This window comes from Tursiops truncatus, chromosome 15, assembly GCF_011762595.2.
Source record: "Tursiops truncatus isolate mTurTru1 chromosome 15, mTurTru1.mat.Y, whole genome shotgun sequence".
Lineage (NCBI taxonomy): Eukaryota > Metazoa > Chordata > Mammalia > Artiodactyla > Delphinidae > Tursiops > Tursiops truncatus.
In genome coordinates, this window is record NC_047048.1 from 81,225 (window position 1) to 93,586 (window position 12,362).

Below are 12,362 nucleotides of genomic sequence, written 5' to 3' on the forward strand. Positions count from 1 at the left end.
AGTCCTGACCTGCGTGCGTCAGTGTGAGTGGAGCGTTGACAGCAGAGCCAGGTGCTAGAAAGTTCTACAGGAGGGTTTGCTGTCATCAGTAGCTTACTGAATAATGGATAGAAGAGGGTCAGAGGAGGCTGGGTGCACGGGGACCCAGGGGAGGACCCCCGGGAGCACCGCCGTCCGTCTGTGAGCATCTCCGGGGCCGAGCGGGTACCTGCAGTGACACCTGAAGGGGTACCTTTCGCGATTCTCACGTGGCCTTGGAGACGCTCTCGTTCGTTCTGCCTCTCTTGCTGGGCCTGGGATGCCGGTCCTTCTGCACGACACACAAGAGGTGTATGTGTGGCCCACCTCTCTCTGGGCCTGTTTCCCATCTGGGCTCAGGGATCTCGGGGGCCCTTAGCTCTGACAAGGACACGGAAAGCCTTGTGACAGCTGTGTGTGCCCTGGGCAAATTGCACCGTTGCCCTTTTTCCAAAGTTTCACCCAACGGTTTGCCGTTCTCTCTCCTGGCTCCCGCATCCCCGTTCAACTGGCCTTGGCTCGCCGTGTGCAACTCGGCACGGGTTGGTGGGGCAGCCAGCAGCAGGGGCACGGCGGGGCTCTGCTCCCCCTGGCGGCGTCACCCCTGAGCCGTCTTACCTGCCCCACTTCACAGAGGCACCAAGGGCGCACCTGCTCCGTCAGCCTGGAGCGGGTGGCAGCCCGGGCAGGCCTGTGTGAGCAGACCCTTCCCCACCAGTTGTCCTCCCCAGGTGTCCAGTGAAGAGAATATGGTCCAGCCCACTCCCCACCCCAGTCCCCCCATCTCAATCCGGGGGTCCCCTAGGACTAACGCAGAGCATTGGACCTCAGCGCTGGGCCCTGTATCGGGACCCCTCTGTTGGTGAGCTGAAACCTCTCCCTGGCTGTGTCCTTGTCTGTAGGACGGGGACACTTCACAGGGGTCGTGAGGACGCAGAGAGTGAACGCGCGGAAAGCGCTTAGCAGGGCGCTCAGCTCAGAGTAAGAGCTGGATAAATGTTGGCTTTTATCCCTTCGTGGGTTTGGTCATAAGCTGCCAACTTACTCTGCTTTCAATCAGAGCAAAAGTTTTCTGTTTTCCCACAAGTGAAAGAATGCTGAGATGTTGGCAGTAGCAGTGAGGTCAGCAGGGGGGCTGTTGGTCTGTGGGAGGGACAAGGGGTCTGACAGCTGTTAAGAGGGGTGCAGCGGTGCAGACCTGCTGGGAGCTGGGCCAAGCGTCTGGCAGGAACTGGACGCACTGGTGGGCCCTTCCTCCCACCAGGAACCAGGACCTTTCTTGGGGACATGGGGACGGTTCTTGCAGCCGAACCTCTGGGGCTGCAGCCCCTTGTCTCCTGTGAGCCTAGGCACCTGACCTGGCGGCTGGCAGCCAGCGTCTTCCGGCCTCGCTGTGCCCAGAGGCGGTTCTGATCCCAGAGGAAACGCAGGCTTTCGAGACCCACACCCGGAGCCATGTCTGACTTTGGGGCCTAAAGAAAGAGCCTAGGACTGGGTCAGACACCCGGGTCCTGACCCAGGGCCGGCCATTTCCAGCCATGTGACTCTGCAGACGTCACTCGCCCTTTCCCAACCTCAGACGTCTGTGTCATCAAAACAGGGGCAAAGATCAGAGCCTTGAGGGGCGCCCCAAGCACAAATCGTGCAGCCCAGGGAGGGCCCACGATGCACGTCGGATTCTGCCCCCTCAGCTTATGTGAAAACAGAGGTGCTTCTCTCAAAACGTTCTGCGTCACTTCTTAAAAGTGTAATGCATTTCAGCGTGACCAGATCTGGAGGAAACAGACGGAATTTCACAACCTCTCCAAGGTTGCTAAATCACTGTGTCCTTTGTGCTGCTTTCGTGTTGCCAAAGATTCCATACGCCTTCCCTGCTCCTGTGGTAAAAAATTACCACAAATTTAGTGGCTTAAAGCAACACAAGCTTGGTCTCTTACGGTCCTGGAGGTCCGAAATGTAAAATGGATCTGGGGGCTGCGGGCTTCTGGAGGCTCTGGAGTTGGCTTTCTGCCGAGGAATGCAGGCGCCTCTAGAAGCTAGAGAAGGAAACAGATTCCCCCCCAGCCCCAAGCCTCCATCTTCAGGGCCGCCAGTGTAGCCTCTTCTGGCTTCAGATCTCCCTGTGCTTCCCTCTGATAAGGACCCTTTTGATGACATAGGCCCATGCAGATAATCCAGGCCATCTCCTCATCTCAAGGTCCTGAACTAAATCACATCTGCAAAGTCCCTCTTGCCATTTAAGGCAGCCTATTCACAGGTTCTGGGGATTCAGAGCACAGACTTCCTGGGAGAGGCCAACATAGCAGTCCTTCTCACTTTAGTGTGAATAACCACCATCACGTAGTATTGTGCTTCCTTCCGAGCTAAGGGAAGTCCCTCTAAAGGAAGGGGGTTTGGGTGTGGTCAGCTCTGGAGAGGAAGGAGAGAGGGACATGCAGGAGGCCCTGAGAACTGGTCCCAAGCAGCCTCTCACTAGGGTTTAGCGGGTCTGGGCTTTGAGGGTATCAGGGACCGCCCTCCAGGGCCTGCTTTCTGGTGGCCTTGGGGCTCCATCTGACTGTCTGAGCCAGGTGGAGTGTGAAGTTCCAGGGCCTTCCTGACAGGAGGAGCGGACCCGAACCTTCCTCGGACCCTGGCCTTCCCACTTCCACCAGTTTCTGCCTTTCTTCCCTTTTCAACCCCAGTCGCCGTTGCCAAGGCCATCTTTCACTTCAACAGACACCTGAATCCGTGGTTTGCCTCGTTCCTCAGCTGCTGTTTGACCAGGAAGTCATCAGCCTTAACACCTTTTCATTTCCCTGCCTTGCAGTCCCGAGGCCAGGGTGGGGGAGGGCCGTGACTCCTGGGCTGCAGGTGCCCTTCCAGGAAGTGCTGGTCCCTGGCCCCTGGGCTCTCCGCCCCTCGTCAGGGTGAGCCCTGGGTACTCAGCCAGCTCCAGAGGGTCCGATAGCCTCTCCTTTTCACATCTCCATGCCCCCCTCCCAGGAAGAAGCCTGGGGCGGGCCGCACCCCACACCTGCCCTCCTGTACCTGAGCACACCTTCCGCCGGGACACCTGGAGGAAGGAGAGGCTGCCAGGTGACCCAGCTCAGCCAAGTCCAGTCTCCTGCCTGGTGCTTTGGGTTCAGTAGTTTTCCAAAGTACCTGCTGTTTCCCAGTGCAGCCCAGGAAGTGGCAGGAAGGTGGCCGGCCCCCCATGGAGGGGACCATGGTCCACCTTCTCCCTACTCAGTGCAAGGAAAGAATCCCAGTCTCTACAGTGGGACCGGTGCCGCTGGCCCCTGGCATCCCACAGACGCTCCCAGGTTATCCCTTGCTCAGCACCTGCGCCCTGAGATGGGCCAGCATCCTCCCCACGGCAGATAAATGGAAACTCCAAGACTCCCTGAGTTCTCCCAGCCGTGAACTGGCTGGTAAGGACGCCAGGAGGTGAGCAGAGCTGCCTTCCTGTGAATGGCCCGGGGACAGAGGTCACCGGAAAACCCCAAGGCGGGAGATGGGAAGGTACCAGGAACTGTTCTGGAGCCTGGTCACAGTGCCTTCAGGAAGTGGCTGGGCTTTTCCCAGAGCAGCAGGGCTCAGAGCCACCTGCATTCCACGTGTGTGACCTGCTCAGAGGGGTGGGCCAGGGTGAGGGAGAGGGAACAAAGGCTGAAGCACTGGTGATGGTGATGATGGCCTGGCCGAGAGAGTGGAAGAAGGAAGGTCCACTGGGGGGCAGACAGAGAGCCCCGTTGGGTCAGGGGAGCCATGAGCTGAGTGGAGAGGCAGAGCCTGGGAGACAGAGGGCAGAGGAGGACCCAGGCGTGAGGGTATACGGGCAGAGGGACAGTCGGAGGGAGCAGAGAGGCCTCAGAAAGGCCGTCCTCTAGCTCTGCACTGTCCAGGACAGTAGCCACCAGCCACATGTGCCTGTTTATGTGTAAGTTAATTAAAATAAAATGTGAAAGTCGGGTCCTGTGTCCAACATCTGGGTGTGCCTGTGAGGTGTAGGGCATGTCCATCACCGAGGAGAGTCCTGCTGGGCTGGGGAGGGCAGTGCAGGCCACGCTGAGAAGCAGAGTCGGTGACCCGGAGCCCCTGGGTGGGGCGAGAGTGGCCGATCCTCCGGCAGCACAGGCGAGAGCTGCGCCGCCAGCCCCGGGCATGGCCCGGGGACTCTGAGGGCCCACAGCTTCACACATTTTTGTAGGGCTCTCTTTGAGGGGCTCTGCCCCAGGAGCTGGTGGTGAGTTCTGATGTATTTTACAACGAAAATAATTCTTAATTCCACGACAGACTGAAAAAATAAAAGGCCGGGGATGTATCGGGTGGGGTTTGCAGGCTGTGCAATTGGGAGACGCTGCCTTGCGGGGAGGGCTGTTCTGGGGTCTGCAGGGAAGAAATCTGACTTAAACCTGCACCAGCTCTTTTCCAGTTTAAACGTCAAAGTCCGTAGAACCAGTGTTGTGTAGACAGTGCTAGGCTCAGCCAGGGATTCTCAGTTAAGTCAGCCACCACCTTCAGTCTCAGAAATACGCAGTCCTCCAGCCGCTGCAGACCAGGGCAGGGGTGGCTTCCAGTGAGGGAGGCGCACATATTTAATTCGACCCACAGTGTTTTTTAAAAAAGGAAATTTACTTGCCAGCATTTAGAAGTCAGGAGATCCCACCAGGAAGCCTGAACTTGGTTTCCTTATGTCTCAGGAGCCCTGGCCAGCGTGGCCTTCCCTTCTCCCAGGTGCCGAGCAGTCCCCGCCCTGGGTGCCAGCCCCCTGCAGGGTCTGTGACTGGGAAAGGCACGCCAGCCACCTCCAGCTCCGCCGGGTGACTAGGTGGCCTGTGCCTCGGTCACCAGCAGCCGTCTGCAGGGTGTCCCTAAGTGGCTCACAAAGGGACTGGTGCAAGGCCAGGGTGGTCCCCAGTCAGAGTCCTGCCCAGGCCAGAGTTACACCAGCTGGAATCGTGAGCACTGGTCTGTTCCCAGAGTCACAGGCTGGTTCTGGAAAGGCTGATTCAGGTGACATTTGGGGAAGCACGGGGAAAGGGGCGAGTCCCGTCAGGAGCTCTGAGAGCACAGGGGGCGAGGGAACCTCCAGTGGATGTGCAGCCCGCTGGACTGAGGCCTGGGTCTGGTCCTCCCCGCGTGGCCTCTGTTTCCTGAGGGTGGCTCTCCAGTACTCAATACCTGTGCGTGTGCCTGTGTGCTTAGCAGTGATGTCGGCTGGCGGTTGGGTCCAGATGCTCGGGGTCAGGCAGTCTCTGGCCAACTCGAGCTGCCTTTTGGGGAGTGAGGACTCAGGGAAGCCAGGCTGGGAGAGTTACCTGGGGAAATGCGGTGAGTCTCCTGTCCCTGGCGCATTCACGCCTGTACTGGACAGCCTCCGCCTAGAGTGGGAGGTGTGGGCCAGACCATGGGAGGCCCTCGACTCTCACCCGACCTGTTTCCCAGCTCAGAGAAGATCGCTGGCATTTGGTAAATTCTTATTAAGCTGAAGGTTGGGTTTCCTCCCTGGGTGCCGCCAGGTGGCCTCCTGGGGAAATTGTCCCCAGCGGTGGAGGCAGGGCATGGAACGGACCTGGATCTCATGCAGGGAGTGTGTCTGCTCCCACATGACTTTGGACAGTGGGCAAACGCCCCAAAATGTGAGGTCAAAGCCTGGCCCTCACCGTGTTTGCCCCCAGCCGCCTGCTAAGCACTGATGTCTGCAGGGTGACGTCCACCCTTCAGCAGAGTCCTGCACGTGGCCTCCTGCACACCCCCGGGGAGCCCTCTGTGCAGGCAGTGGCCGGGCAGCGACAGCAGGCTGGGGTCAGTTTGCACAACCTGACCCGGGCCCCGGCTCACACCCGGGGAAGTCGCTTGCTCAGGACGGGTCCTCTGCTGCCTGGCCATCCTCACCAGCAGCCTCTCACGAGAATCTGCATATGGTGGGCGGTGGTGGGGGGTGTTGCTCATCGTTTAATAACCAGCCCCTGTGGTTATTACAGCCTGATGGGCAGAGTCTGCCGATTTCCGCAGTGCAGACACTTCCAGGCTGCAGGCTCCCAGCACGAGGTCGCAGAGGTGGGCTGGGAACAGGTGTCCCAGCACGGGTTTCCACCTGCAGACAAGAGGAGCAGCCTCAGCTCAGGAAATAGCTGGGACATCGTGAGATCTAAGTGGTTATTTTATTTATTTTTTTTTTTGCGGTAAGCGGGCCTCTCACTGCTGCGGCCTCTCCCGTTGCGGAGCACAGGCTCCGGACGCACAGGCTCAGCGGCCATGGCTCACGGGCCCAGCCGCTCCGCGGCACGTGGGATCTTCCCGGACCGGGGCACGAACCCGCGTCCCCTGCATCGGCAGGCGGACTCTCAACCACTGCACCACCAGGGAAGCCCTAAGTGGTTATTCTTAAATGCAACTTATTTAGCTGTAGGTTTATATAATTTTATTTATTTTTTATTTTTTTTTGGCCGTGCCACACACCTTGTGGGATCTTACTTCCCCAACCAGAGATTGAACCCGCACCCTCGGCAGTGAAAGCTTGGAGTCCTAACCATTGGACCACCGGGGAATTCCCTATATAATTTAATTTTTAACAATGACTACATTTAATGACTTGTTCCCAGAATCCTTGGGAATTCGACAGTCAGCTCCCCGGAGTTGGTACGAGCCACACGCCCCCTTCCACTGGGACGACTTCTCTTTGATAAACTTCTGTTTTGCTCCATTTTCTCCAGGCAAATGAGGGAGCAGGAGACACCCCCTGACTTCTTCTATTTCTCCGATTACGAGAGGCACAATGCAGAGATCGCTGCCTTCCACCTGGACAGGTGAGCCCTCCCGCCGGCACCCTCGTGGCATTGTCACCCCATGGCCATGCCCTGCTGTGTGCCTGGCCGACAGGAGTTGCCCAGGTGACCCAGGGTAGAGAGCCGGCCGTCGGGAATAAAGGGGAGAAAAGAGGACACTCACAGGGCATCAGCCTCTCTGGCGAGACCAAAGGTCATGAGTCTCGCAAAACGGGGCCCCTTCCCTCCGTGATCACCTGTTTCAGGGCAGCTCTGCCAGCAGAACGCAAATTCTTTGTGGCCTCACAGGCCCCTTGCTGCTGGGGAGGAGGGTGGGCAGCCGACGTGAGGGGTCTGGGCCTAACGGAGGAGAGTGAGGTGTCCACTCAGCTCCGGTGGGAGCGGCTGGAGGGTACGGAGGTGAGGACTCCTTTCCCTGTCCTTCTGCCAGGATCCTGGACTTCCGCCGGGTCCCTCCCGTGGCTGGTAGGATGGTCAACATGACCAAGGAGATCCGGGACGTCACGCGGGACAAGAAGCTGTGGAGAACCTTCTTCATTTCCCCAGGTAACCTCATTCCCCAGGTAACCTGCCCCTGCACCGCGTGCCACACACCCTAAGTCTAAACGTCTTGATCGTTCCTGACTCCGCCCCCCGGGCTGGCATAGATGTTGTTTCTACCAAAGGCAAAAGGAAATTCGTCACCTCTTCAGGGTTCTCCTCCAGGTGGTCCGGCCAGAGGGGAACTCCGTCCTTTGGACTCCCCCAGATTTAAAACACCCCAGCAAGACCCTCCCATGGTGGCAGGGGCCGTGCTGCGCCCCACTCCTCCACCAAGTGCCGGCGGGGAGCAGCGACTTCACCTGGTCCCCTGGAGGGTTGACCCTGGTTCCCCTTGCACTCGGGTACCCTGCACGCTCCATGTACCAGGAGGTGCTGACATTTATGAAAACCTTCCAGACTTCATATTATAAACCTTAAGTGCACACATAAACGTAAGTCACGCTCTGCTGAGTTACCTGCCCCAGCCTGTTTCAGTTGTGGTACTTGGGCCTCCACGATCCGCCCATCCCTCTCCCAAGCACTTCCTTTGCGCCAGGCCCTGCGCTGAGCTGTTCCAGGCGCCCACGCTCACTAGGCTTGAGCCATGGAGAACTCTCTTGTATTTCATCTTGGAACATTTTGAGTTGTCCCAATGATGCTGGCAAAGCAGAGTGGGGTGACCCAGCTGGGACACCGAGATCCACAGAGAGTGGACCTCGCCCCCCGCTCCCCTGCAGGAATGCCTCCGCCATGCCTGGCACCCACCCCAGTTAGTTCATGCCGACAGAAGCCACATAAGCCCTGGATTGTCTGTGTCTGAAGACCTGCTGGCGAATAAAAGCCCAGCCTAGAAACTCCTTTCTTGTAGACTGACGTTCGGATTGACATACTCGGCACGCTTCTCAGCTGCATTCACAAATTCATCAGAACTGAGGCCACACGTCCTTAGTTTCATGAAGCTCCATGTTTGTCATCCGTTGCTCACCGAGAGCCTCGTCTGGCTCCTCCTCTCAGAGCCCGTAAAGAGAGGAAAGTAGGGCAGAAACCCACCCACCCGCCCGAGGCAGGAGGGTTCTCATTCCATTTTGTGTCAGTGTCTCACCCATGTGACCAGAAACCAAAGGGCAAAGTGAGAGCCTGTGCGTCGGGAGGGGTCTCTGAGGGCTTTCCGGGTCGCCTTGCCTGTGCCCGAGCCGCGTGGATGGGTGGGACAGGCCCGTCCGGGGGCGTGTGCCCCTGCCTCTGTCATGGCACAGGTGGGAAGGTTCAGGTGACGCAGCCACAGCGGCAGGCGCCCCAGCCTCGCCGAGCACCTGCGTGGGATTCCTCGCTCAGGCCCTGGGGTGGCCCATCGTTTCCACATCCCCATTTTTAAATGGTTTAACTGACGTTTGGAGTCTGAACTATCCCCACGGTCGAGATGGTGACCGTGTCCGTCCCCCAGAGTGCCCTCCCGCCCCTGCGTCCCCCCAGACGGCCTGGGGCCACCTTCCATCTGTGCCTTGGGTTGCTTCTGACAGTGGAGGCTGGGCGGCCTTGGGCCTGTTCTTTGTCTTTCCCTCGACGTGGTTATTTTGAGAGTCACCCACACTGTTGCCTGTCCCCGCATTTTCTCTTTCATTTCTGAGCTCTGCCCCGACAGTTGAGGGCCCTGAGCGGAAGGGATGATGTAACCTGCCACAAGGAAAGGGAGGGATTGAAGTTTGAAATCTTGAGAAAGGGGCACAAATCAAGGGATTTCTGCGCTGGATTCCACTTCCTCTGGGGCAGAGGGGCCTCCGAGTTGATGCCCGCTCCGTGTTCTCCTGGCGAAAGGCAGCCTTAGCCTGGGCTTTGGGTGGGGAGTCCTTTCTACAACCAGAAGATGGAGTCAGCTGTTAGCCTAAGCAGGTGAGCTGAGATGCTGGCGTCCCATCCTGTCCTCCACACGAATCATGACTGTCGGTCTCCCTGGTTGTCCCCGAGTACGCAGCCTCATGCCGACACCCGTCCTCACCCCGAGCAGAGCCGTCACTCTGACTGTGGTCGGTCCCGACAGCTGGACCCACTCGGGTTCCCAGCTCCCAGCTGCTCTCCCAGGCCCCGCGGGTTTCTCCGAGAATCCTGCTTGGCGCCCGAGCTCCCCACCTGGGTCGCACTCCTGAACGCTGTCCTCGGAGCAGCTGGCCGCAGGCTCAGCTTGGTCTGCCGCTCCTGACGCCCACCTCTCTGACCAGACTGTCTGTGTCCCCACCGCCCTGCTCTGCCAGCCAGACCTCCTCCTGAAAGCCCTGGGGGAGGGGCGCTTTTCTCTTAAGCAGCCAGCTTTGACCTCGTCTTGGAAAATGAAATCTGTCGGGATTCATTTGGACCACTCTGGCTCTGCTTGTACCTCTGCACCCATCGGAGGCCAAACTCACCGTAGATGCCGAGCTTCCCTGTAGACTTTAATCCACGCCAGCTCCCTTCCGCCTCCAGGGGCCTGAGTGGGGGCAGGGAGCCCGCGGGGTGAGAGGTGGAGGCGGCCCTCCTGCCGGCAGGCCCGGGGCAGCAGTGTGCGGCCGGAGGTGCAGGGCTACGTTGGACTGTGGGACAGCCGAGTGCCTGCCACCGTGGGGCTGCGCGGAGGCCAGCGGCTGGAGCCCACGTCTTCTACGGAACACGTTCCTCGTGCTTTCCTGGCAGATTCCTATGGACGTGCCTCATATCCTGAGATCAGCCCGCGTCCTCCTGTGCAAGTTCTGTGGGCTTCTACAGGGGCCCCGTGTGAACCCCCCAGGAGCCTCTCCTGCCCCCTTCCAGCCACTCAGCCCCACTTTTAAATCGGCACTTTCCCTGCCATGCCGGCTGCGGTCTGGCTGGGTGGTCACTGGGCCTCTGTCCACACACTGTGGTCAGTGCCCACTCAGAGTCCCACTGAGGGCCAGAGGGGTTCCCAGAACTGCACCCGGGCATCCTCAGCGCCCCCCCCCCCACCCAGAAGCCCTGCCCCACGTGACATCTTGGCAGCCTCCAGCCGGCAAACCCCTGAAACATTCAGAGAACGGCGCACCTGGACCGTCCGGGACCCTCAGGCTGGCGGGTGTTGGTCCTCCGATCGACACTGATCCTCGCAGAGACGAGGCTCCCTGCACAGGCAGTGCATCTCATCCAAGTCCTCTGGGGCTGGAGCAGGCAGGCCCTCCTGGCTATCTGGCCCCGGCCACCCCCAGCTGTCTGTCTGGAGTGTCATTATAAGATGAGCCAGGACTGCCTCCTCGAGCGCCCTCCTCTCCACACACAGGGCACTGCCATGACCGGCCCCTCACTCCTCCCTCGGGTCACAAGCTTAACACTCAGCCTCAAAACTGCTGCAGCCCCCGTTCAGGGGAGACCGAGGCACAGAGAGGTGAAGGGCCTCCCCCGAGGCTGCACAGCTGAGAAGCTAGAGGCTACGGGCTATCGGAGCCCCACCCTGCACGTCCCTTTAGAGACTGGATTTGGGTCTCTGATGAAGAAGAGGCCGTGGGCCCAAGGGACTGCCTGTCTTTTCACATGAGTCCATCTAAAGCCAGTCTAGGCTGTTAGAGGGACCGATTCCAGGGCTCAGAAAAGTATTTTCCTCCTGACAATGGGCTGAGATTGAACTGTGTCTCCACAGACGAGATCTCAGGCTGATCTTTCTCTGATCGCCTGACAGTCATGACTCAGCAGCAGCTGCGAGATCCTGGGGGGTGGGAAGCAGGGGGTGTGTGGGAGCTGTCTCCCATCCCCGTGTCCCGACCTGCCTGGGACTCTGCGTGTTCGGAGGAGCCGCCGAGCCTGCGCTTCCATTCCAGGGGGTGTGACTGCTGTCTGTAGCCAGAGAAGGTCACAAGTGTCACTCGGGCAGGCTGTGCAGCAGAAGGGGGACCCCTGGCCCTGGAGGGAAGGGGGCCTGCAGTGGTGCCTGGGGCCCTGGCCCTGTATGTCTGCACTCCCCAGGCTCAGGGTTTGTTTCCCCAGCAAAGGAAGGAAGTGGTTGACCCTGAGGACATGGTTCGGTTGGTAACTGCACGGACAGACCCACCGCGCCCAGCACTGAGGAGTGGCTGCAGCCTGCTCCCCGCCCAATGCTTCTCAAATCACTCTTCTCTATGGGGGTATAATCCACACGTCGTCAAGCCAGCATTTGAAGTGTGCCGCTCAGTGGTTTTTAGTACCGTTCTCAGTGCTGTGCAAGTCACTACTATCTGATTCCAGGACATTCGCTCACCCCGCAGAAACCCCGTCCCTATTCAAAGTCACCCCCGCTCTGCCCGACAGCTGCCAGTGTCTCCCCGTGGGTTTGCCTGTTCCCGGCGTTTCACGTGAGCGGTGTCTGGCTTCATCCACTGGGCGTAACGCTCACGGTTCACCCACGTGGCAGCGGGTGTTGCACTTCATTCCTTCTGTGGCTCGATACTGTTCCACTTCATGGATGAACCGCGCTGTGTTTATCCGCCCATCCCTTGACGAGCACGTGGCTTGGTTCCGCTCTGACTGCCGGAGTGGCCTGCTGTGAACATCTGTGTGCAAGTGTGTGTGTGGATGTGTCTTCATTCCTCTCGGGCGTGTGCCTGGGAGTGGGATGGCCGGGTCATGCGGTAGTTCTGGGTCCAACTTTCTGACTGTTTCTCGCAGCAGCTGCACCATTTGACATTCCCACCAGCACTGTGTTAGGGATCCAGCTTCTCCACACCCTCAGCACGCTAGTTATTATCTGTTCTTTTGATCAAAACTATCCTCCTGGTTGAGAAACTGTGGACTTGGTTTGCATTTCCCTGGTGACTAACGCTGTCGAGCATCTTTTCGTGTCCTTGTTGGCCATTTCTATATTTTCTTTGGCGAAATACCCTTCGAACTCCTTTGCCCATTTATTGATGGGGCTGTTCATCTTCTCATTACTGAGACGTAAGAACTCTTCTGTGTGCAAATACTGGATGCTTACTAGCTTACGGTTTGCAAGCCTCTCCCCGCCGGCTGAGTCTCACTTTTTTTTTCTTGGTATGAGGGCCTTTTTCAAGCCACTGGACAGAATCCCCACAGACTCCAGACTTAGTTTCGAGGGTA

The 12,362-nt window shown here is 58.7% G+C and overlaps 1 protein-coding gene across 1 annotated transcript in view; it reads left to right on the forward strand.

The window, feature by feature from the left end:
* Positions 1–12,362, forward strand: part of FAM20C (FAM20C golgi associated secretory pathway kinase) — a 36,056-nt gene that overhangs the window by 20,322 nt on the left and 3,372 nt on the right. Inside the window, exons 4-5 of the mRNA XM_033841304.2 lie at positions 6,720–6,812; positions 7,222–7,337. Of these exons, the coding sequence (XP_033697195.1) occupies positions 6,720–6,812; positions 7,222–7,337 (209 nt within the window). The remainder of the gene's footprint in view (positions 1–6,719; positions 6,813–7,221; positions 7,338–12,362) is intronic.